Below are 21,463 nucleotides of genomic sequence, written 5' to 3'. Positions count from 1 at the left end.
TAGTGTTCACTTTAAGTTAATAAAGTACTGCACATAATTTTTATACTTCAAGCTAAAAATAATTTCTTGGCACTGTTGATAGCTCAGGCAGCTACACGTGAGGTATAACGTTCATCAAAATCCTCCAAGGACAAAAGTATTTTTTTTTTGTAATTTTGAATGTTATGGCAACTTTCAAGATTTTTTTTAAAGATCTGGAGAGCACTTAAGTTGCCCAGTGTATTTTAAAGTCTCCTCTGTAAATATCTGATATTTATCCCTGAAACCTTGCAAGGTTATGTCATACTCACTCCACCTGAATGACAAAGAAACAACATTTGCTACTCTGTATTAACTAGGTCTTAAATTTCTTAAGGTCAGGGCCTTTCTCTTGTATTCTTGATATCCCATGTAGCAATGGCCCGGGGCTTTGCATGCATAGTAGGTGTTGAAACTAATGATTTTTTTTTCGATTACAGAACATAATGCTTCAGTGGATACTAGAATTGTAGAACATGAAAGATACAATTACAAAACCATGGACGTTATGAGGGAAGGGGAGAGTATGGGGGAGGCAGAGAAATAGAAGTCCATAGAGACAAAGGCCAGTAAGAAGAGGCTGTATCTAGTTAGATTATCTAGATTATCTATCATGGCAATGATAAGCCATCAGAGGTGTTCTAGCAGAGGAGAAATAATGACTACAGTGGCACTTTTATTGGCAGACAAGATAGGTTGGATTTAGGATAGATTGTAGTAGGGTGAGACTGGAAGTAAGAAGACCGATTAGGAAATTAAGTTCTTGAGGCAAGGAATGAGAGTGTGAACTAGGAAGGTGGCAGTAGGACTGATAGGAGGAGATAAACAGAAGAGATGCTACTGGAAAGAAGGTACATGACCTGATCTTTTCCTAAATAGATCATATGAGACTTCGTAAAAGAAAGGAGACATCGAAGATAGACAGAAAAATGTTCAGTTTGGGTGACTGAGACCCTTCACATGCTATTAGCAGAAATAATAAAGTCAGAGTGATGGCTTCGAAGGGAAAATGATGAGTTTGATGTCTGACACATGAAATTTAAATAGTGTGAGACACCTAAGTGTAGAAAGTTAGCAAGGTAAGACAGATGTCAGGGTAGACATAAAAATTACAGTTTATTTATTTGCAAAGTCTTTAGGACACCGTAGGAAATTCATTCATTCATTCATCATCATTGATTATTCATTTATTCAGCACATTTCCTGAGCACCTGTTATGTTCCAGGCACCATCCAGTTTTAGGTGCTGGAGATAACGAACTGAGAGTTCAAATGGACTCAAAAACAAACACACACATGTATGTACAAACAAATCTGTGCTCTCAATGAGCTAATATTTGAGGTGCCATGGGGACAGACAAGAAAAAGAAGGACAAAACACCCATAAATAGTCATACATGCCTTGATGAAAATAAATAAGGGTGGTGTAATTGGGGGATGCTTTCGATTGAGTGGCTCTGTTTATTTACTAAGCTATTGTAGATGGATAAAATGTTAGACACATTAAAAGTAATACTTCCATTGTTAAGTAACTATTTCTCCCAAATATTTGCAGTTGGGGAAAAGACCTTCTGCATGAAGATGATAATTTTCCTTCGCTCTAAACTCCTTACAGTGGGGAAACAATCTTAATAGATGTTACAAAGTCAATTATGATTATAAATCACAGATGTGGTGCCATTCTGGGATGAACTCTTTACTGTCATCAACAATAAAAGACCCGCATTTGTTTCTATCACAGAAGATTTTTGTACACAATTAAGTGAAACTGACATACTGGAAAACAGCTTAGCAGGCAAGAAGCCAACCCCAGGCCTGTCATCACAGAATAAAACCACAAGTAGTCTTAACTGTCTTCTTTCTTCATAGTCTTCCCAGCTGGCATTCTGCAGCCCCCGTTCTTCAGTGCCCAGCAGTCTAACTCATTGAACTATGGGGGCATCGGCATGGTCATAGGACACGAAATCACCCATGGCTTCGATGACAATGGTAAAGTGCAATTGATGCTTTTCTTTGGCTGAGATATACCCTAGTAAACCTCATTAAGAGTTATTATAATTTATCAATACAAAAACACATTTATTCATCAGCATATCATTGGTCTAATAATCACCACACTTTTAGTGTTCCTTTTAAATTGTTGCTTAAGAAGATCAGAATTTTCTAATAGCGAGGTTAGCAATGTGTGCTTTTTACTCTGACAGAATAAAACAAATATTCACATTGAGAAAACACTGTGATATTTGTCAACACCAATGATAATGTTTGGTCTTATTTCATGATTGTTTATGTCTTATCTCTCTAGACTTTTAGAGGGCAGAGTCCACGTCTTAAAAATCAGATGTAAACTCAGAAAGTAAGGTGCCCACAGGACTTTTAACTGCTTGTGGTCAGAGACATATTTTTTGCTGCATCTTGCACCTACTACCTAGTTCAGGGCCTTGAAAACAGTAGGCAGTTAAATGTTTACATGCTGCCCAAAATGCAAAATAGTTTTAGAAATGAAATTTGAGAGGAATAGAAGTAAGGATGTAAAATATGTGAAGAGGTAATGGTTGAAGTTATAACAAAGATTGATTCACAAGTGGAAAGAAAATAACAAGAGAACAGTAGAGGGAAAATAATGAAGCCTTAATCCAACTTTAGAGGGACAGAGGAAGAAAAGGAGACAGGAAGGACTTAACTAAGCTTCTGTTAACTCAAACTATACAACAAACTTCACAGGTAGGTATTAATACTCTTTCCATTTTTCAAACAGAAAAATATAGATGCACATAAGACTTGCTCAAAATTACAAAACTGGAAATTGGTGGAACCAGGATGTGGGTTCAGGTAGCTTGTCTTTATATCCCTTTTCTTATTCACTACACCATAGATAACTGTTTAAAAGATAATAAAATCAAGTATCAAACATATGACGTATATAAATGCTGCTAAAGCTCAAAAGGGGAAAGATCAATGTAGTTAAGATTAGCAAAGGGGAAGGGTTGGGCGGAAGGGATAGTTAGGGAGTTTGGGATTGACATGTACACACTGCTATATTTAAAATGGGTAACCAACAAGGACCTACTGTATAGCACAGGGAATTCTGCTCAATATCATGTAACAACCTAAATAGGAAACGAATTTGAAAAAGAATAGATACATGTATAACTGGACCACTTTGCTGTACATCTGAAACTATCACAACATTGTTAGTCAACTATACTCCAATATAAAATAAAAAGTAAAAAAAAAAAAAAATTAGCAAAAAAGCTCCAGGAGAAAAGGTGACTTTTTCTTTGTACTTGAAGTATAGCAAAACTATGAGTCTGCAATGTCTAATGAAGGGTTTGAGATATGAAATGAATGCCAGAGTGAAATATTGACATCTTTACAATCTCAAAACATCAAATTAAACAGACCATCCAACAGAAGCAAGTCATGATTTCAGGAGTGTTTGTCTGATGGCCTTGGCTGAGACATCAACAGCCAAGTGGGTGACATACCTGGATTAATACTAAGGCATATCAGCAAAGAGAGTCCCAGCAGCCGGGGTTTCATCAATTCTGGTTGAGAAAGCAGAACAGTTTATCTCATCATCTGTCCAGTTTAATGTTCTCTCACATACTGGTATTTCAGTCCTTGCACTTTGAATTAAAGATATCTTATTGCAATTGTAATAAGTTCCCATTTTAGTTAAATAAATATATATTCCAGGCAGAAACTTTAACAAGGATGGAGACCTCGTTGACTGGTGGACTCAACAGTCTGCAAATAATTTTAAAGACCAATCCCAATGCATGGTGTACCAGTATGGAAACTTCTCCTGGGACCTAGCAGGTGGACAGCATGTATGTCATCAGCATTCTCTTGAAAAGTTATATTCAATCTTAAGTGAATTATTGATGCTTTCTTTTTTTTTTTTTTTTTTTTTTTGCGGTACGCGGGCCTCTCACTGTTGCGGCCTCTCCCGTTGCGGAGCACAAGCTCTGGACGCGCAGGCCCAGCGGCCATGGCTCACGGGCTTAGTTGCTCCGCGGCATGTGGGATCTTCCCGGACCGGGGCACGAACCCATGTCCCCTGCATCGGCAGGCGGACTCTCAACCACTGCTCCACCAGGGAAGCCCTGTTGATACTTTCTTAACAATCTAAACATAGTTAAGGGTCTTTAAGTGTCTTTTTTTTTTTAACAGCTCAATGGAATTAACACACTAGGAGAAAACATTGCTGATAATGGTGGTATTGGCCAAGCATACAGAGTGAGTAATATTTTCTTCCCCTTTTAGTGATTGGAGTGTATATTGATCATATTTAATCACTCATTTAAAGCCTTTTGCAAAAGACATAAAATGTAAGCAATAAATGGATGACAAGAAAATGGAAAATTCACAAGGAGAAAGGAGATTGTAAATATGCTAACCAGAAGGGGCAATACAGTTGATATGATTGAGCTGAATACCAGTCTCTAAGCTTTGAAGAAGCCAAGGAGAAAAGGAAACACAGAATATTTTAATGATAGAATTGAGATAAGCAAGTTCCACAGAGGAGGCGATATTTTTCTAAGAAATAACCTCTGAAATAGTTATTTTAGAAAAGATAGTATATAGAAAGGTTTATTTCAGAGTCATTGATTGATGTACTGAGCATGACCCTCAGTTTCATGGCAGATGAAGCAGTATTTGGGAACAATAATCAACATAAACCACAGGCATAATATTAAACTACAGTCCATTACAATGACAGTGAGGGACTGAAGTGATGTGGTCCCAGCATGGGGCCTTGTAATGGTGTAAACCATTAGACTCAGAGGAATGTATTGTTGGAGCATCCCTTAGAATCTCATTTGGACTTCCCTTCATTCTTAACGTTCGACGATACTTTCTGAGGGCTTTACTATGTGTTTGGCCCTTGGTACTGGAGATCCAGCTTCGCACCCTCCATAAAATATGCCATTATTTGATGATTTGAACAAGGATTAAACATGGTCTAGTGGATACTATGTGCACAAGAAAAAGTAGGGGTTTTCACAAAACAGTGGAGGAATAATGGTCGTGGAAGCAGCAAGGAGTGAGCATGATTTTGAGTTGTTTTCCCAATGCTGAGGTAGCCCACATGTGGGAGAAAAAACAGAGTCCACTTGAGAGGATACAGGGGACAAGGTGTCCACAGGATAGAATCAGGCTACTGACATAAAGATGGATGGAATATTCATTGGAGTGGGGGAGGATATAGGGTTATTTGTTCTCCATCGAGATGTTTGGGTTGGAGGGGAGGAGGGAATTATCAGAGTAATGCAGGAGAGTTGACTGGTGGGGCCTGTGACTTGGCAGTGACCCTGGATGATCAAAGTGTGAGGCTTGGGAAATTAATCTGGCTGCAAAGTTTCCAAAAGAATGAGTTCCAGCCAAGTCCTGGGAGATGGTAGATTACTGCTTCTTTGAATACTTGGAAATTTTTTTGCTGGATGCCAGACGTTGTGCATTTTACCTTTTTGGGTGGTGGATATTTTTGTTTTCCTCTAAATATTCTTGACTTTATTCTAGGATGCCATTAAATTCCTCAGAAATGGCTTGGTCCTTTTAGATCTTGCTTTTACAATTTGTTAGGCATGTCTGGGGTAGTGCTCAGTCTAGGGATAATTATTCTTCACTGCTGAGGCAAGGACCTACAGTGTGAATCTTTTGTTCTTGTCTTGTGTGATACCAGACGTTTTTATCTCTAATCCTTTTCTGTAGTTTCTTCCCTAGCCTTGGGTAGTTTGCTCACATGCACACTCAGGTACTCAGCTGAATACCTGAGGGGCCATTGATCTCTGAGAGTCTGTTTCTCTGCAGCTTTCTCCTCTTCATTACCCTTTCCTTGGTGTCCCTGAATTCTCAGCACCTTCTCCTCACCCTCTCAAGGAGTCTGCCAGGCTCCCACTGGGGTTTCCTGCTCTATTCTGTGGCCTGGAAATGCTCAAGTCAAAAAGCTGGGGCAATCGTAGGGCTCCTCCATTTGTTTACCATCTCCCAGAGATGACTTTCCTTTTTGCCTGATGTCTAGTGTCATGCAAACCATTGTTTAATATATTTTATCTATCATTTGGTCATTTCAGTGGGAGGGTAAATTCAGTCCCTGTCACTCCATCTTGCCTGGAAGTGGAAGGCATTGGGCCTTCCTCCATGGTGATTCTAATATGCAACCAGATTGGGAATCACTGCTGTAAAAATTCAGCCTAAGTCTGGGTTAAGGGTACTTGCATGGAGATCCTCATGTAGAACAAGTACAGATTTATAATAATGAAGCAAATTACAATTGTACAAATATGTTATTATATATGAAATCTTGACTTGTAATGCTCCCTGCTAGATTATGAGCTCCCTAAGAGGAGTAGGCTCAAGTTTTTCCCATATCCCCAGCATCTTTGCACATTACAGACTCAATAAATCTATGTTGATGGCAAGTAAGAAGAAAAGAAATATATCTTCTGTGTATCTAATATCACCTTTCTTTGTATTAAACTGAAACTAACACATCTCAGAAAGTTTGTTGTCAATCCTTTTCGTAAGTGTATTTAGTAGAGGAAAACTACATTTTTCAATAGTGTCTATAGATCCTTAAGAATTAAGAAAATTTCCTGATGTTCATGTAATCTAAATTCCTTTTTCTTAATGTGACTGAGGTTCAATCTATTTTGCCCTGTCTTCAGGGGGCCGTAATAATTGCACATCCTTATTCTTAGAATCATAGGGTGCTAGGCCTCTAAGGGCTGTTAAGAGACTCCCTTGACTTTTGTCAGGAATCACTCATATGAAGTCTGGTGTGAGTCTCTTTTGCTGAGAGTAGTACCCAGGCCAAGTACAGCAATTACAGACTCCATTGGCAATCTTTTCTTCCAACTGGCTAGACTCACCCATCTATATAACAACATTTAGATAAGTTTTTCATCAGTATTTAAGTCATCCATTCATTCAGCTAACATTTGCTGATCATCTGACATATGCTAGGCTTTTATCATCTGTTAGTCATTAATCTTGTTCTTTTCAGAGCATTTGTAAGTAAATACTAGTTTTCTTTCTAATCCATTAAATACTTGTAGGTTGCCATAACTAAATATATTATTATGGTGATTCTGATATAAAAGTTTAATTACTTGGTTACATGATCTTTGCATAGATTTATATATAAATTTGGAAATTATAAACATCATGTTTCTCTTTCATTAACTGCCTAGGCCTATCAAAATTATGTTAAAAAGCATGGTGAAGAAAAATTACTTCCTGGACTTGACCTAAATCACAAACAACTGTTCTTCTTGAATTTTGCCCAGGTATTGTATCTTTCTTGATTGATAGATATGAAAATCATCTTGAGTTATAATTTCATAGTACGTTAGATATTGCATACTGAGTTTTCTCGTTTTAATCCATTGTGGCATAGCATTTGATTGACTAACTTTCATTGTGTGTAACAGACCGTCAGACCGTATTAATGATAATTATGTTCCTGGCTGCCTATTATTGAACATTATTTGAAGAGTAATTGGTTGAGGAATGCAGAATTCCAATTTAACTTTTGCGATAGGAAGTTTGCTTTTCCTCCAGATTGCCCAAACAAATAATCCTTGATGGAACCTAAGTATGCTGCTTTCTTTTTTCTATTTCTGTCCCTAGGTGTGGTGTGGGACCTATAGGCCAGAGTATGCAGTCAACTCCATTAAAACAGATGTGCACAGTCCAGGCAATTTTAGGTGCGTGGTTATGAATATCTGTTGAGGTGCTCCAATATTGGCTCCATTATTTCAAATTTGGAGGGTTTTTTCTAACTCAATGATTCTGTAAAATTTGGAAATCCAGTACTTCTCTTTTTCCTTCTTTTTTTTTTTCTTTTTTCTTTTTTCTTTTTGAGGGTCTCAGAAAGGAGTAACAGAACACTTCAAGATAAATGTCATGTTTACACAAGCATAGCCGTGACTGCTGTTATCCTCAGAATATATGTGACCTAGGTCCAGTGCTTGATGAATTCCAACAAAGATGTCACCTCAGAAGAGTGACTCTATTTAAAGCTAGAGAGACATTTCTAAGAGGTTGCAAAAGGCTTAGGCCTAGAACCAATGAGTAGCTGTTCCAAAGAAAGATTTCCATTTAACACAGAGAGAAACTTTCCAGTAATTAGAGGTCTCAACCTCTAATAACTTTGGAGCAAAGTTATCCCCAAAGCTCCAGGAGAGAGTACCATGAAGGAGAAGTCAGAGAACAATCTGCTAGGGATGCTGGAGAAAAATTCTGTGCAGAGTGGAAAGTTGAGTTATAAGATATCTAAAATCCATCCCAAATCAGAAAACCTAAGAGAATACTGGATTGAAAGAGAATCAAGCAACCAGCATTTGAATGTCAAATTCTAGACCCCCATGTATCTATTTTAGGACTGAATTCCTAATTCCTACCTCTTCCGCAGGCACTAAAATCTTCATCACTGATTCATTGATCAACAGCAGCACCTCTCAGGCATGAGTGTGTGAAAAACCAGTTAAAAATTTTGTAGGTTTGTTGGAAAACAGAGTTTGAGAACAAAAGAAAACTAATGGGCCAATTTTAAAAGATCTTCCTAAAATAGATATGAACATACTGCCCAGACTATTCACTCCTGGGGAAAAAACTCATGCAATTGTGAAACAATAAAATAGCACATTTAAAATTAAAGAATTTTCTCAGCTTGTTCTAGTATCATCATCATCATCATTTGGTGTTTGCCTTAGCAGTTTTTTCAAAATTCATTCACTCAACAATTGATTATTGTACGCCTATTATATGCATAGTGCAAGCTAAATTTAGTCTTGCTAGGATATACAAATTAGCTTCTTTTTCGGTAATGAGCAACGAAAGTCCCTGGATCAATTGTCATTATGGTTTTGTAACTTTTAGTTTTAATTTTTCTTTTCTTTTCTTTTTAAAATTTTTCTTCCAGTTTTATTGAGATAATTAACATATAGCACTGTATAAGTTTAAGAGGTACAGCATAAGGGTTTGACTTGCATACATCATGAAGTGATTACCATAATAACTTTATTGAACATCCATCATCTATCTCATATAGATACAAAATTAGATGAAAAAAACATTTTTTCTTTGTAATGAGAACTCATAGGTTTTACTCTCTTAACTGTCATATATAACATACAGCAGTGTTAATTATATGTATCATGTATATTACATCCCTGGTACTTATTTATCTTATAACTGGAAGTTTGTACCTTAAGTTTGTACCTTTTGACTACCTTTATCCAATTCCCCTCCTCCCCACCTCCCACCTCTGGTAACCACAAATCTGATAGCGTTTTCTCTGAGTGTATTTGTTTGTTTTTGAGCATAATTGACTTACAACACCATGTTAATTCCTGGTGTACAACAATAATTCAATAGCTTTAATTTTTTAAAGTTGTCTTTTTCCGTACTAACGTTTCAGAGGTTAAGATCTAACAATCTGAGGATAACAGATAAGCTCACACAAATGACCATAACAATCTAATTTGTCAAAGCTCTGCACTACATATCCTCATGAACAAAAACATATATCCATAAAAAGCCTAGGTGGATTTAAATAATATTAATATAGTACCTTCTACATCTGGCATCCTCAGAGAACAAGAGGTGGCACATTAATTTTTGACAGCTAACATTTGTCTCTTGAGTATTAACATTTTTATCTTAACCCGTGGATTAAAATTTCTCTGTTTAAAATAACTTTTCTAACTTCCTGCCTTATTAACACAGTATCCTGAAGAAAACCTAAGTTTTCTTTTTTTGATGACACAGACTTCTGTTATGACTATTACTTATAGTTTCACTGTTTACTGAGTTAGTGAAAGCCTCAGAAGCTATAACATGTGGCGTTATTTATTCCTACCCTACAGAGCCATTAATGGTGATTTTCTTGACTTTTCAGTTTATTTTTTTTATTAGAGTTTTTCTATTTGTTTGTCTCTTCCCTAGTTCTCTTTCTTGTTAAGGTGTTGCCTGCATTCAACTGTGCCATTCCTCCATTCCAATTAGCTCAGAAAACATATCATTATACTTTATAGTAAAAAATGAATGCAAGCTTTGAAGTAAGAAACCCTTGAGTTCCATCAATGGCTCTGCCGTTTATGAGCTATTCCTTAACCTCTGGGTCTCAATTTCTTGATACATAAAGTGAGGATTAAATTATCATGAGAGCTGCTAGGAGGATTAATGTTAATATATATGAAGTGCCTGTTACATATATGTGTTTGAAAATTAGTACTTGAATTACTTTTACATGAGAGAGATACGAACAGGATAAGAGTTCCTATGAATAAAGTATATGGATTTTGCAACATTCCATGTTAGCTGACAGTTAAGGGCTTTTTTTTTTTTCCCCTCATTTCTTATGTCTGCATAGCTCAAAATGTCAGTAACTGATCACTGGTTAAGTGATCATGTAGGTAAATATGTAATTGTTTTATACCCCCAATTTTAAATTGAAAAAAGTATTTTATTAGAAACATGTAGAATTATTTGTAACTTTTATTTTCTTTGTTCTGGTCCAAAAGATGCCTCTTTGACCATTTTTCATTCATAATAAGAGAAGAATGTGTTGATTTTTTAAAAGGGTAAATGGAATGCCAACCTTTTGTCAAGGAAATTATTATTTTCTCTGGATGTAAAGGGATTTCCTTGGCAAAAGGTTGAGGTCACACTTAGTTTTGGAAACAGGCTGCTTCCTGGCTGTACAAAGTAAAACACATTTTTTTAAAGAACCTTAAAAACTAATAGACATTGAGTTGCTATTGAAAAATTGTGCATGGTAGTTTCTGTAGAAACATTTCTGAAACAAAGGGCGATTTTGTAACCTTATGCTTAAATAACCACAGTATCAAAAGCAAAAGGCAAAGTATAACTGTAAAGAATCTATAAAACTATATAAAGCTGAATCTATAAAACCATGTTAGGTCTAAGCTATAATTATTTTATTCTTCCTAACTAAAGTTTTTTGTACTTTAAAATAAACTTCTAAAACTTTAGTATTTAAAGCAAAGCCGTTTCCTTATGATATTCTAGAAATTTAAATGACTTCATTTTGGAAATCCACCTTCTGTTAGCTGTCTACAGTCACTTCAGGGAACGGTTGTTATGATAATATTTACTATATGATCTATAAATGTGTTTCTAAAGTTATTCAGATATAATATTTCTTTTTTTAACATCTTTATTGGAGTATAATTGCTTTACAATGGTGTGTTAGTTTCTGCTTTATAACAAAGTGGATCAGTTATACATATACATATGTTCCCATATCTCTTCCCTCTTGCGTCTCCCTCCCTCCCACCCTCCCTATCCCACCCCTCTAGGTGGTCACAAAGCACCGAGCTGATCTCCCTGTGCTATGCGGCTGCTTCTCACTAGCTATCTATTTTACATTTGGTAGTGTATATATGTCCATGCCACTCTCTCGCTTTGTCACAGCTTACCCTTCCCCATCCCCACGTCCTCAAGTCCATTCTCTACATCTGCGTCTTTATTCCTTTACGGCCCCAGGTTCCTCATAACCATTTTTTTTAATTCCATATATATGTGTTAGCATACAGTATTTGTTTTTCTCTTTCTGACTTCACTCTGTAGGACAGACTCTAGGTCCATCCACCTCACTACAAATAACTCAATTTCATTTCTTTTTATGGCTGAGTAATATTCCATTGTATATATGTGCCACATCTTCTTTATCCATTCATCTGTCGATGGACACTTAGGTTGCTTCCATGTCCTGGTTATTGTAAATAGAGCTGCAATGAACATTGTGGCACATGACTCTTTTTTTTTTTTTTTAATATGTGGTCTTAATTAATTAATTAATTATTTTTGGCTGTGTTGGGTCTTCGTTTCTGTGTGAGGGCTTTCTCTAGTTGCGGCAAGTGGGGGCCACTCTTCATCACAGTGTGTGGGCCTCTCACTATCGCGGCCTCTCTTGTTGCGGAGCACAGACTCCAGAGGCACAGGCTCAGTAGTTGTGGCTCACGGGCCCAGTTGCTCTGCGGCATGTGGGATCTTCCCAGACCAGGGCTCGAACCCGTGTCCCCTGCATTGGCAGGCAGATTCTCAACCACTGCATCACCAGGGCAGCCCACATGACTCTTTTTGAATTATGGTTTTCTCAGGGCATATGACCAGTAGTGGGATTGCTGGGTCATATGGTAGTTCTATTTGTAGTTTACTAAGGAACCTCCACACTGTTCTCCATAGTGGCTATATCAATGTACATTCCCACCAACAGTGCAAGAGGGTTCCCTTTTCTCCACACCCTCTCTAGCATTTATTGTTTCTAGATTTTTTGATGATGGCCATTCTGACTGGTGTGAGGTGATACCTCATTGTAGTTTTGATTTGCATCTCTCTAATGATTAGTGATGTTGAGCATTCTTTCATGGGTTTGTTGGCAATCTGTATATCTTCTTTGGAGAAATGTCTATTAGGATTTCTACCCATTTTTGGATTGGGTTGTTTGTTTTTTTGATATTGAGCTGCATGAGCTGCTTGTAAATTTTGGAGATTAGTTCTCTGTCAGTTGCTTCATTTGCAAATATTTTCTCCCATTCTGTAGGTTGTCTTTTCATTTTGTTTATGGTTTCCTTTGCTGTGCAAAAGCTTTTAAGTTTCATTAGGTCCCATTTGTTTATTTTTGTTTTTATTTCTGTTTCTCTAGGAGGTGGGTCAAAAAGGATCTTGCTGTGATTTATGTCATAGAGTGTTCTGCCTATGTTTTCCTCTAAGAGTTTGATAGTGTCTGGCCTTACATTTAGGTCTTTAATCCATTTTGAGTTTATTTTTGTGTATGGTGTTAGGGAGTGTTCTAATTTCATTCTTTTACATGTAGCTGTCCAGTTTTCCCAGCACCACTTATTGAAGAGACTGTCTTTTCTCCATTTTATAGTCTTGCCTCCTTCTTCAAGAATAAGTTGACCATAGGTGCGTGGGTTTATCTCTGGGCTTTCTATCCTGTTTCCTTCATCTATCTTTCTGTTTTTGTGCCAGTACCATACTGTCTTGAGTACTGTAGCTTTGTAGTATAGTCTGAAGTCCGGTATCCTGATTCCTCCAGCTCCATTTTTCTTCCTCAAGATTGCTTTGGCTATCTGGGGTCCTTTGTGTTTCCATACAAGTTGTGAAATTTTTTGTTCTAGTTCTGTGAAAAATGCCATTGGTAGTTTGATAGGGATAGGGATTGCATTGAATCTGTAGATTGCTTTGGATTGTATAGTCATTTTCACAATGTTGACTCTTCCAAACCAAGAACATGGCACATCTCTCCATCTGTTTGTATCATCTTTAGTTTCCTTCATCAGGGTCTTATAGTTTTCTGCATATAGGTATTTTGTCTCCTTAGGTAGGCTTATTCCTAGGTATTTTATTCTTTTTGTTGCAGTGGTAAATGGGAGTGTTTCCTCAATTTCTCTTTCAGATTTTTCATCATTAGTGTATAGGAATGCCAGAGATTTCTGTCCATTAATTTTGTATCCTGCTACTTTACCAAATTCATTGATTAGTTCTAGGAGTTTTCTCGTAGCATCTTTAGGATTCTCTATGTATAGTATCATGTCATCTGCAAGCAGTGACAGCTTAATTTCTTCTTTATCGATTTGTATTGCTTTTATTTCTTTTTCTTCTCTGATTGCTGTGGCTAAAACTTCCAAAAGTATGTTGAATAATAGTGGTGAGAGTGGACAACCTTGTCTTGTTCCTGATCTTAGAGGAAATGGTTTCAGCTTTTCACCATTGAGAATGATGTTGGCTGTGGGTTTGTCATATACGGCCTTTATTATGTTGAGGTAATTTCCCTCTATGCCTACTTTCTGGAGGATTCTTATCATAAATGGGTGTTGAATTTCGTCAAAAGATTTTTCTGCATCTATTGAGATGATCATATGGTTTTTCTCCGTCAGTTTGTTAATATGGTGTATCCCTGACTGATTTGCATATATTGAAGAATCCTTGCATTCCTGGGATAAACCCCACTTGATCATGGTGTATAGATATAATATTTCTGTATAAGATATAAGGGTCTGATCATTTTTTTAAATAAATTTATTTATTTATTTTTATTTTTGGCTGCATTGGGTCTTTGTTGCTATGTGCAGGCTTTCTCTAGTTGTGCAGGCTTTCTCTAGTTGTGGCTGCTCTTCGTTGCGGTGCACGGGCTGTTCTTCATTGCGGTGTGCAGGCTTCTCATCATGCTGATTTCTCTTGTTGCGGAGCACGAGCTGTACACACACGGTCTTCCATAGTTGTGTCATGAGGGCTCAGTAGCTGTGGCTCATGGGCTCTAGAGTGTAGGCTCAGTAGTTGTGGCGCACAGGCTTAGTTGCTCTGCCGCATGTGGGATCTTCCCGGACCAGGGTTCGAACCCATGTCTCCTGCCTTGGCAGGCAGATTCTTATCCACTGCACCACCAGGGAAGTCACTGATAATTTCTTAAAGTAAGTCCAAATAGACAAAGTGATATCAGTGTCTGCTACCTAAATAGTATGGTGCTAATTTAGATACCTATATTGCTTGAGATCATCTTCCAGTCAGAATAAAGGACACTTTATAGAACCTACACCACTAATAATGCTAGAAATGTTTTCCACAGCTTAATTTCTAATACTTTTAAAAAAATATTCTTTCTAGCCTTTTATTTAGACATTTTAAAGTAATATGGCTATTTTGTTCCTTATTATTCTATGATTTAGTATGCCTAAGCTAAACCCTCTTTGAAATACTGATGTTTCCTCCATTTACCTTAAATATTAGCATTGGTTTCTGACATTTTATAAATGGTGTGGATTTTGGTGGGCCTTGAAGAATTTCTATTAGCACTTATTAATCTTTAGCCCATACCTGGGAATCTATTCAGGCATTTATTTCTTCATGAATTTATAGAGGAACATGTGTAGACCAATGTGACCTTACTTTAAAAGAATCCTGAACATCAGTTAATGATAAAAATTGGACAGTTTACTCATGAATGAAGCTGGTTAACCTTGTAGCCTAGTTGTTTATTTAAGAGACGTAGCAAAAGATTGTCAGAGAACTCATTAATTGTAAAATGCTCATTCAGTAATGAAAAAGAAAAAAAACAGTTAAATTCAAGCAGGAGTAGTCAGATATAAAGTTCATTGTTGGTTACATGATGTTCAGCTCCACATATCTTAGGTATTTTCAATACAAGTGATTATTTGCCATGGGAATAAATAGCAGTAGTATGATAAAACAGCAGCAGTATATATTTTATATATTAAAGTAAAAATTTCAAGTAACTTACTCTAGGAAATAATCAATAAAAACTTTTATTATATTCTGTTATTATAAACACAACACAAAAACTACGTAGTTTTCATATAGCATGAAATTCATTTAAAAATGAATTATGATCCCACTCTTAGTGAAGGGATTCACTTTAATAATGTATCCACATTTTGAAATAGATTATGTCATCCATCCAAAGATTTGATGTTATAAACAACCAAACACTAATTAGAGTCCTAGGAAAATAAGTGAAGCCTTGGTACATTGTTGACCTAATTATTCAGAATCATATTATCTAAATGGAAGTTTTTGGATGGAAAGAGAGGAGCTGGAATGGAGACAGAGGGCTGAGTGTGCATTAGTTTGGGTGTTGCTGCATGGCTAAATCCCAATGGAGTCTTGTGAAGACTTTCTTGTTTTAAGGTTTGCGGGTTTTTTTTAATTTCTTTAATATTTTTAAGAGAAATGTAGAATTAAGTCTTGGGTTTGGACATTTTTACTGAAGTACTTATCTCCATGCGGTGATATCTAAGACAACAATCCCTTGAAAAAATGTTAATAAAGTAAAAAACAAAAGAAAAAGCAGCTCTTTCAGCCAACGACCCTCAAATGCTTACCCTGTCCATCAGGGAGCTTGCTCCCCAGCTAGAGGAACAGTCAGACCACCAGAATACTGTCCCTCAGCCAGTGTATAGGGCTTCCTAATGTAGGAAGAGGATCAGATTAAATGAATCAAAGCACCTCTGTAACTCCGAGTCTGTGAGCCTAGAACCTTAAAGGTACTAATATAAATCCCCGACATCTAAAATCTTTATATTCTTACATATATGATCACTTTGACCATGTATCAAGTGAACTTGTTCGAACTTTCAGGTGTAAGAAATGACATATTATTATTATTATTAATCAAATTAATTCAAACTCTAGGCTCCCACCCGAAGCCAAGAGGTGAGAAATTTAATTTCAGTCATTTTCAGTGTACTCCTTTCTAGGGTTATACTGGAATCCAAAGGCATCTCATGAGCCTAGAAATTAGGGAATAACCTCCTTTCCCAGCCTGCGATGGGTGCTGACATCCTTGCAGTCTGATCGCCCTATCTGAAGTCAGGTGGCTCCATTTCCTTCCATTGGTCACGGTCAAGGGAGGCAAGAACTGCCCCTCTGGACGTTCAGCCTCCTCGACAGCCACGTACCATCCTATCAGAAGTCCTCTCGGGGCCCTGCTCACAGTGACAGGCACGTCCTTGTCATTCATATAACCTGCCTTTACTGGGCCCCTCTTCAGTCTTGGGGAGGCCAGTCTTCTCCCTCTCCAGCCAGTGGACGAATAGATGTAAATTCTTCTGCTCTACCCTCCCCAACTTCAACCCCCAACCCTTCATACCAGAGAGATTCCTTTCCATCTTTAAGAGTCCTCTAGGAGTCCTCAAAAACATACAACCAAAAAGGTTTTCCTCCCTGAAGGATAGTGGGGTTTGAGAAATAGCTGATGTGGTGATGGGTGACACAGTAGGAAGGAGAACTTTTAGAAATTCGACGTGGAATGGAGATAGGGAAAGGAAATGCTTTCTTCCTCTCTCTGGTTGGTCCACAGTAGCAAATAAACCAAAAACACTGAGCAGTATTTTTCTTCGTAATGCCCTGTTACTCTCTGCATATAATCACCATGGCCAGGTGACGGGCTCATTCATTATTTCCGGAGTCCTGCAATAAGCAAAGCACTGTGCTGGTCTTTGGCGGTGCAGCCGGGACCAAGGTATACACAGTATTTTGTCCTCATAGAGATTATAGTGTAGAGAGTATGTCGGGAAGTAAAGAAGAAGAGAAAAATCATTGCACATCGTGATAAGTGCTGTGACAGCCTAGCACAGGTGGGAGAGACTCACGTGGACTGTATTCCAAGAAGACCTCTGAGGAGGTGTGTTGAAGCAGCGGCATGAAGGCTGAGAAGGAGTTAGCCGTGTAGGCACTAGGGAGTAACTTTGCAGGCAGTGTGGTTGGCAGGAACAGCAGGTCCAGAAGAGGGCAAGAGCTTGGCAAGTTTGCGTAATGAAAAGTGAATCTGTGTAGTTTGAGCTTCATGAGGAACCGGAGGAGAGACAGACCATGAGGAGGCTTGGAAGGTAGGCTGGAGCCATAAGGACGCTGGAGACGTGGAGAGGAGTTTGAATATCCTTCAAGCCCCTGGAGGGTTTTAAGTAAGAGAATGACTGAACTTGATTCAAATTTTAAAGCTCACTCTGACTGCTGTGTGGAGAAGGGGTCAGAGGGGAGAGAAACGCTAGGATGTATACATGTCCACACATCTACCATGTAGGGAGAGCTCAGTAAGCCCAAGGTGGCTGAGATGGGATGGTCCCAGTGGGAAGAGAAGGGAAGGAGCTGGTTCAGGGTTGATGGGAAAACATCACCTCTGCATCACTGTACTGACCTGTCTGTCCCTCAAATGCTGCTTGGTGCCAGTAATGGGCTGGACAGTGTTGTTTTTGCCTATTGGGGTTAGAGTTAAGAGGAAATTGACATGTTGCCAACCCTTTCAGGCTGAATCCAGTTTCTGATATCTATGGGGTTCTTTTGGGAAAAAAGAAAATAATTGTTATCTTCCCTATTAAATCAAATATCTATTTAAAGTCTATTATATTGAAAGTTATTGTGTGAGGCCTTTCAAGATACAGTAAGAAATCATAATTTTATTCTTTAACCAAATTCTTCTTAAAATAACTGCAATTCCAAATATGAATTATTCACTTTTCTTACAAACACATATAGAGTGTTTATAAATTGACTCCCCATACCAAGCCTAAGATACAGGTAATATTATTATATGCATTTTACTGAAAAGGAAACTGAGGCACAGAGAAGCTAAATAAATACGACTCATAACCAGGATTCAAACCATGCCATCTGTCTTCAAAATCTGCTTTTAACTCCTGTAGTTTGCTACCTCTCCATTTAAACATTCTGTTAATGAAAAGGAAAGGGCTCATTCTACCAGTTGTTTTTTTGTTTGTTTTCTTTTTAAATTTCCTTTTAAACTGAAAGTTCCAAACCTACACAGCTGGCCTACATAAAAAAAATTCTGTAGAGCTCCTGCATGGTATGGACGTGAGTATCAAATGCTGATGGTGACTTTTGTTTGTTTCACAGGATTATTGGGACTTTGCAGAACTCTCCTGAGTTTTCAGAAGCATTTCATTGCCACAAGAACTCGTACATGAATCCAGAAAAGAAATGCAGGGTTTGGTAATCTTCAGAAGAAGCGGTGCAGTCCTTGGCTAGACTTGCCCACATCACAGAAATGGGGAACTCTATCTGAGAGAAAAAGGACCAGAGAGGTCACTGATTACGTGGAGGTGGTTCACAGGGATGAGAGCAATAAAAATGAAGCTAGGTTACTCTGGAAAAATGTGGAGGGAGGAGAGGTCTAATGTCTATCAAATCAATCACTTCTCACTGTATAAATAATGCTTAATCTCTAAAGAGAATATTGCCATTCATTGCTGTTTCTCATATGATCTGCCAGTTTGATGTTTTCTCTTGATGTAGACCGGCATTTCTAATCAAAGGGAGAAAGAAGAAGTGGAAGAATTCAGTTGACACCAAAAGCACAGCAGTGACGTGAGAGTTAAAAACATGTTGCCAATGTACTTATTTTTACTTTTATTTGCAAAATTTATGCTCCTTCAAAACTCTTCCAAAGAATTCTTATACATATTGGGGCCTTGGGCCGTAAAGTAGTTTTAATCTAATTTTGCCAATCATCAGTTACTCATTCTGAGAGCATTGTATTTTAAGCACTCTTAGGGCAAAAGTGAGTGTCTAAAACTGTTTTTTGTTGTTCCTGCTTTGACTGATAATGAGGTTCTTGAGGCTCCCTGCAATTTTCTAAGCAATTTCTTGTTCTCTCTCTCTCAAAACTTGGTCTTTTTAAGAGATTTGTAGTAATGTGTAAATAATAATTTTTATATTTAATTATTAACTACACTTATGACTAAGGAATTGTTATTATAGGTAATCATTGAATATTGAAGCTTCAGACCAAGATAAATAGTTATGAACCAAGATCTGTAAAGTGATGTACAGATGAAGATTTGAGACTTTTTAAACTTATAAATCATATTGATGAAAAGCTTTAAGCACAAACTTTGGGTTAAAAATTGCCATTGGACAGTGGTCTAAAGATACATGAGAGTTGTGGTTTACAAGCAGGATTTTCAAAATTAAATCTGTCCCTGAAGGTGGCCATGATAAAAGGGCAACACTGCATCTATGTAGCTCTGCATCTCCTTATCTTTTCAGGTTTGTCATCTGATGGAAATATTTTGATAATAAATTGAAATTGTGAACCCATTACTCACTAAACTTATTGTGCCAACCATCTAGCTTTGGAAAGCGCATTTCTGGATAGAAATGAGAGGCTTCTACACATCCAATGGACTTGCTTCTAAAATTCTAACTCACCTAGAGTTCTGGGAGGGGGAGGTCTAGTCCCTGATAGCAACTCAGCTCTCAAGGCTTTTATGTTCTGTTTTCCTGTCCTGTTTGCAAGTTTAGTTCATTTCATTACTTGATTAATATTTTACAAAAGGAGTCCAAAATCCTTATTTTTCCTAACAAAGCATGAAAATGAAGGAACATCCAAAATATGAGTGTTGGTTTTCCTGCCTCTTGAAAAATGTCCATTTACATGTTTTTTTAAAATGGTATTAAAATATAACATATATAACAAAATTTAAAAACATAAGCGTACAGCTCAATGAACTTTCTCCCACTGAACATGTCCCTGTAACCAGGACTTCTGAGAAACAGAACATTACTAGCGCCATAGAAGCCCCTTCTCCCAACTATCACTTCACTCTTCCAAGGACAACTACTGTCCTGACTTCTAATATCATCCATTAGTTTTGCCTGTTTTTGTCTTTTATGTAAAGAGAATCATTCAGCATGTATTCTTTTGCGTCTGGCTTCTTTCACTCAGCTTTCCGTTTGTGAGATTCATCTGTATCGTTGCATGTGATTGTGGATTCTTTGTGCTCATTGCTGAACACTATTCTGTTGTGTGTGACTGTACTACAATTCATCCCTTCCATTGTTGATCCACTTGAGGAGTTTCCAGTTTGGGGCTGTTACAAGTAGTGCAATTATGAACATCCTTGTGTATTATCATCTTTATGTACTTGAGATTTTAATGGACTAATTTCCACAAATCCTTCCTAAAATTATTATAAATATTGAAAATACAGTTTCAAGCTATTCATGGATAAAACTTTATCTTTTTCTCCTTTATCACTACCACCTTTATTGTGGATAATTCAAAGTATACTTATGTGTATATTTCCTTAAAGTAAACTTAAGACATTCCTAAGTAGTATTAATAGTTGGAGCATCCAGTGCTGAAGAGAAAAGCTATCTCTGAATTATTTAATTTCCATCCTGTCAGAGCAGCTGAAGAACCAGAACTGAAGAGTGACTAGTACAGATTATAAAAAGGCACTAGACTCCCCAGCTCTATAAAACATCCGGCTCCCATCCTTATGAAATAATCTGAGTGAAGTTTTCTGGAAAAAAAAGTTTCTCCAGTGCCTGGATCTTTTATCTCTAGAAATATAAGACTTTCTGAGGCCAAGGGCTAGACCAAAGTCAGAATACTAATACCTCCCCTGCCCTCACACGTGCAGCCATCACTAAGTATACGTGGCACAGTTGTTGAGTTGTATGGGACGTTATGGTCTCTCATAAACACTCCCAATCACTTGGTGTTATCCCATCAGTTAAAACCTATCTGTAATGATCTCACACGTTAAGTCTAACCATGCCCGACTCTGGGTCAAGAAAAGAGTTAATAAGCTGAGACACCAAGGGTTGGGAGCTGATGTCACTCAGGGATGAAGATAGAAATGTTCTTGGCAACATCATTGGTAAGGTGTCTGCTCCATGCTGCACTGTCTACGTAAATTCTAAGTGCAAGGTGGAAAGGACACTATGCTGGGAGAAGAGTCTTTTCTTATTCTAATCTGATTCTGCCACTAATGACAAAGTGACCTTGGGCATTTTCTATCTTCTCTTGGGCCTCTGCTTTCCCCACCTGAAATAAAGAGAATTAGGTTTTGTTAGTAGTTCTTAGTAAGAGAGGGAGAATACATCCAGTGCTGTCTTAATCTATTCCCCAGTTAAGACCCATT

At 37.5% G+C, this 21,463-nt stretch overlaps 1 protein-coding gene across 7 annotated transcripts in view; it reads left to right on the top strand.

Moving 5' to 3' along the window:
• The window catches only part of MME (membrane metalloendopeptidase), a 90,370-nt gene extending 70,739 nt beyond the window's left edge, over nucleotides 1-19,631 (top strand). For 5 of the 7 annotated variants that reach the window (XM_019934134.3, XM_073803689.1, XM_073803692.1 and 2 more), the window contains 6 exons: nucleotides 1,887-2,006; nucleotides 3,717-3,850; nucleotides 4,194-4,259; nucleotides 7,217-7,312; nucleotides 7,656-7,732; nucleotides 18,429-19,631. In XM_019934134.3, coding sequence (XP_019789693.1) covers nucleotides 1,887-2,006; nucleotides 3,717-3,850; nucleotides 4,194-4,259; nucleotides 7,217-7,312; nucleotides 7,656-7,732; nucleotides 18,429-18,528 — 593 coding nt within the window. In that variant the 3' untranslated portion in view covers nucleotides 18,529-19,631. The remainder of the gene's footprint in view (nucleotides 1-1,886; nucleotides 2,007-3,716; nucleotides 3,851-4,193; nucleotides 4,260-7,216; nucleotides 7,313-7,655; nucleotides 7,733-18,428) is intronic. The other 2 variants (XM_033855296.2, XM_073803693.1) reach the window with 2 other exon arrangements.
• The last annotated feature ends 1,832 nt before the right edge of the window (nucleotides 19,632-21,463 follow it).

Source organism: Tursiops truncatus, chromosome 4 (genome assembly GCF_011762595.2).
Source record: "Tursiops truncatus isolate mTurTru1 chromosome 4, mTurTru1.mat.Y, whole genome shotgun sequence".
Classification (NCBI taxonomy): domain Eukaryota; kingdom Metazoa; phylum Chordata; class Mammalia; order Artiodactyla; family Delphinidae; genus Tursiops; species Tursiops truncatus.
The sequence above is the reverse complement of the archived record's forward strand: the minus strand, read 5'-3'. Positions and strand labels throughout refer to the sequence as shown.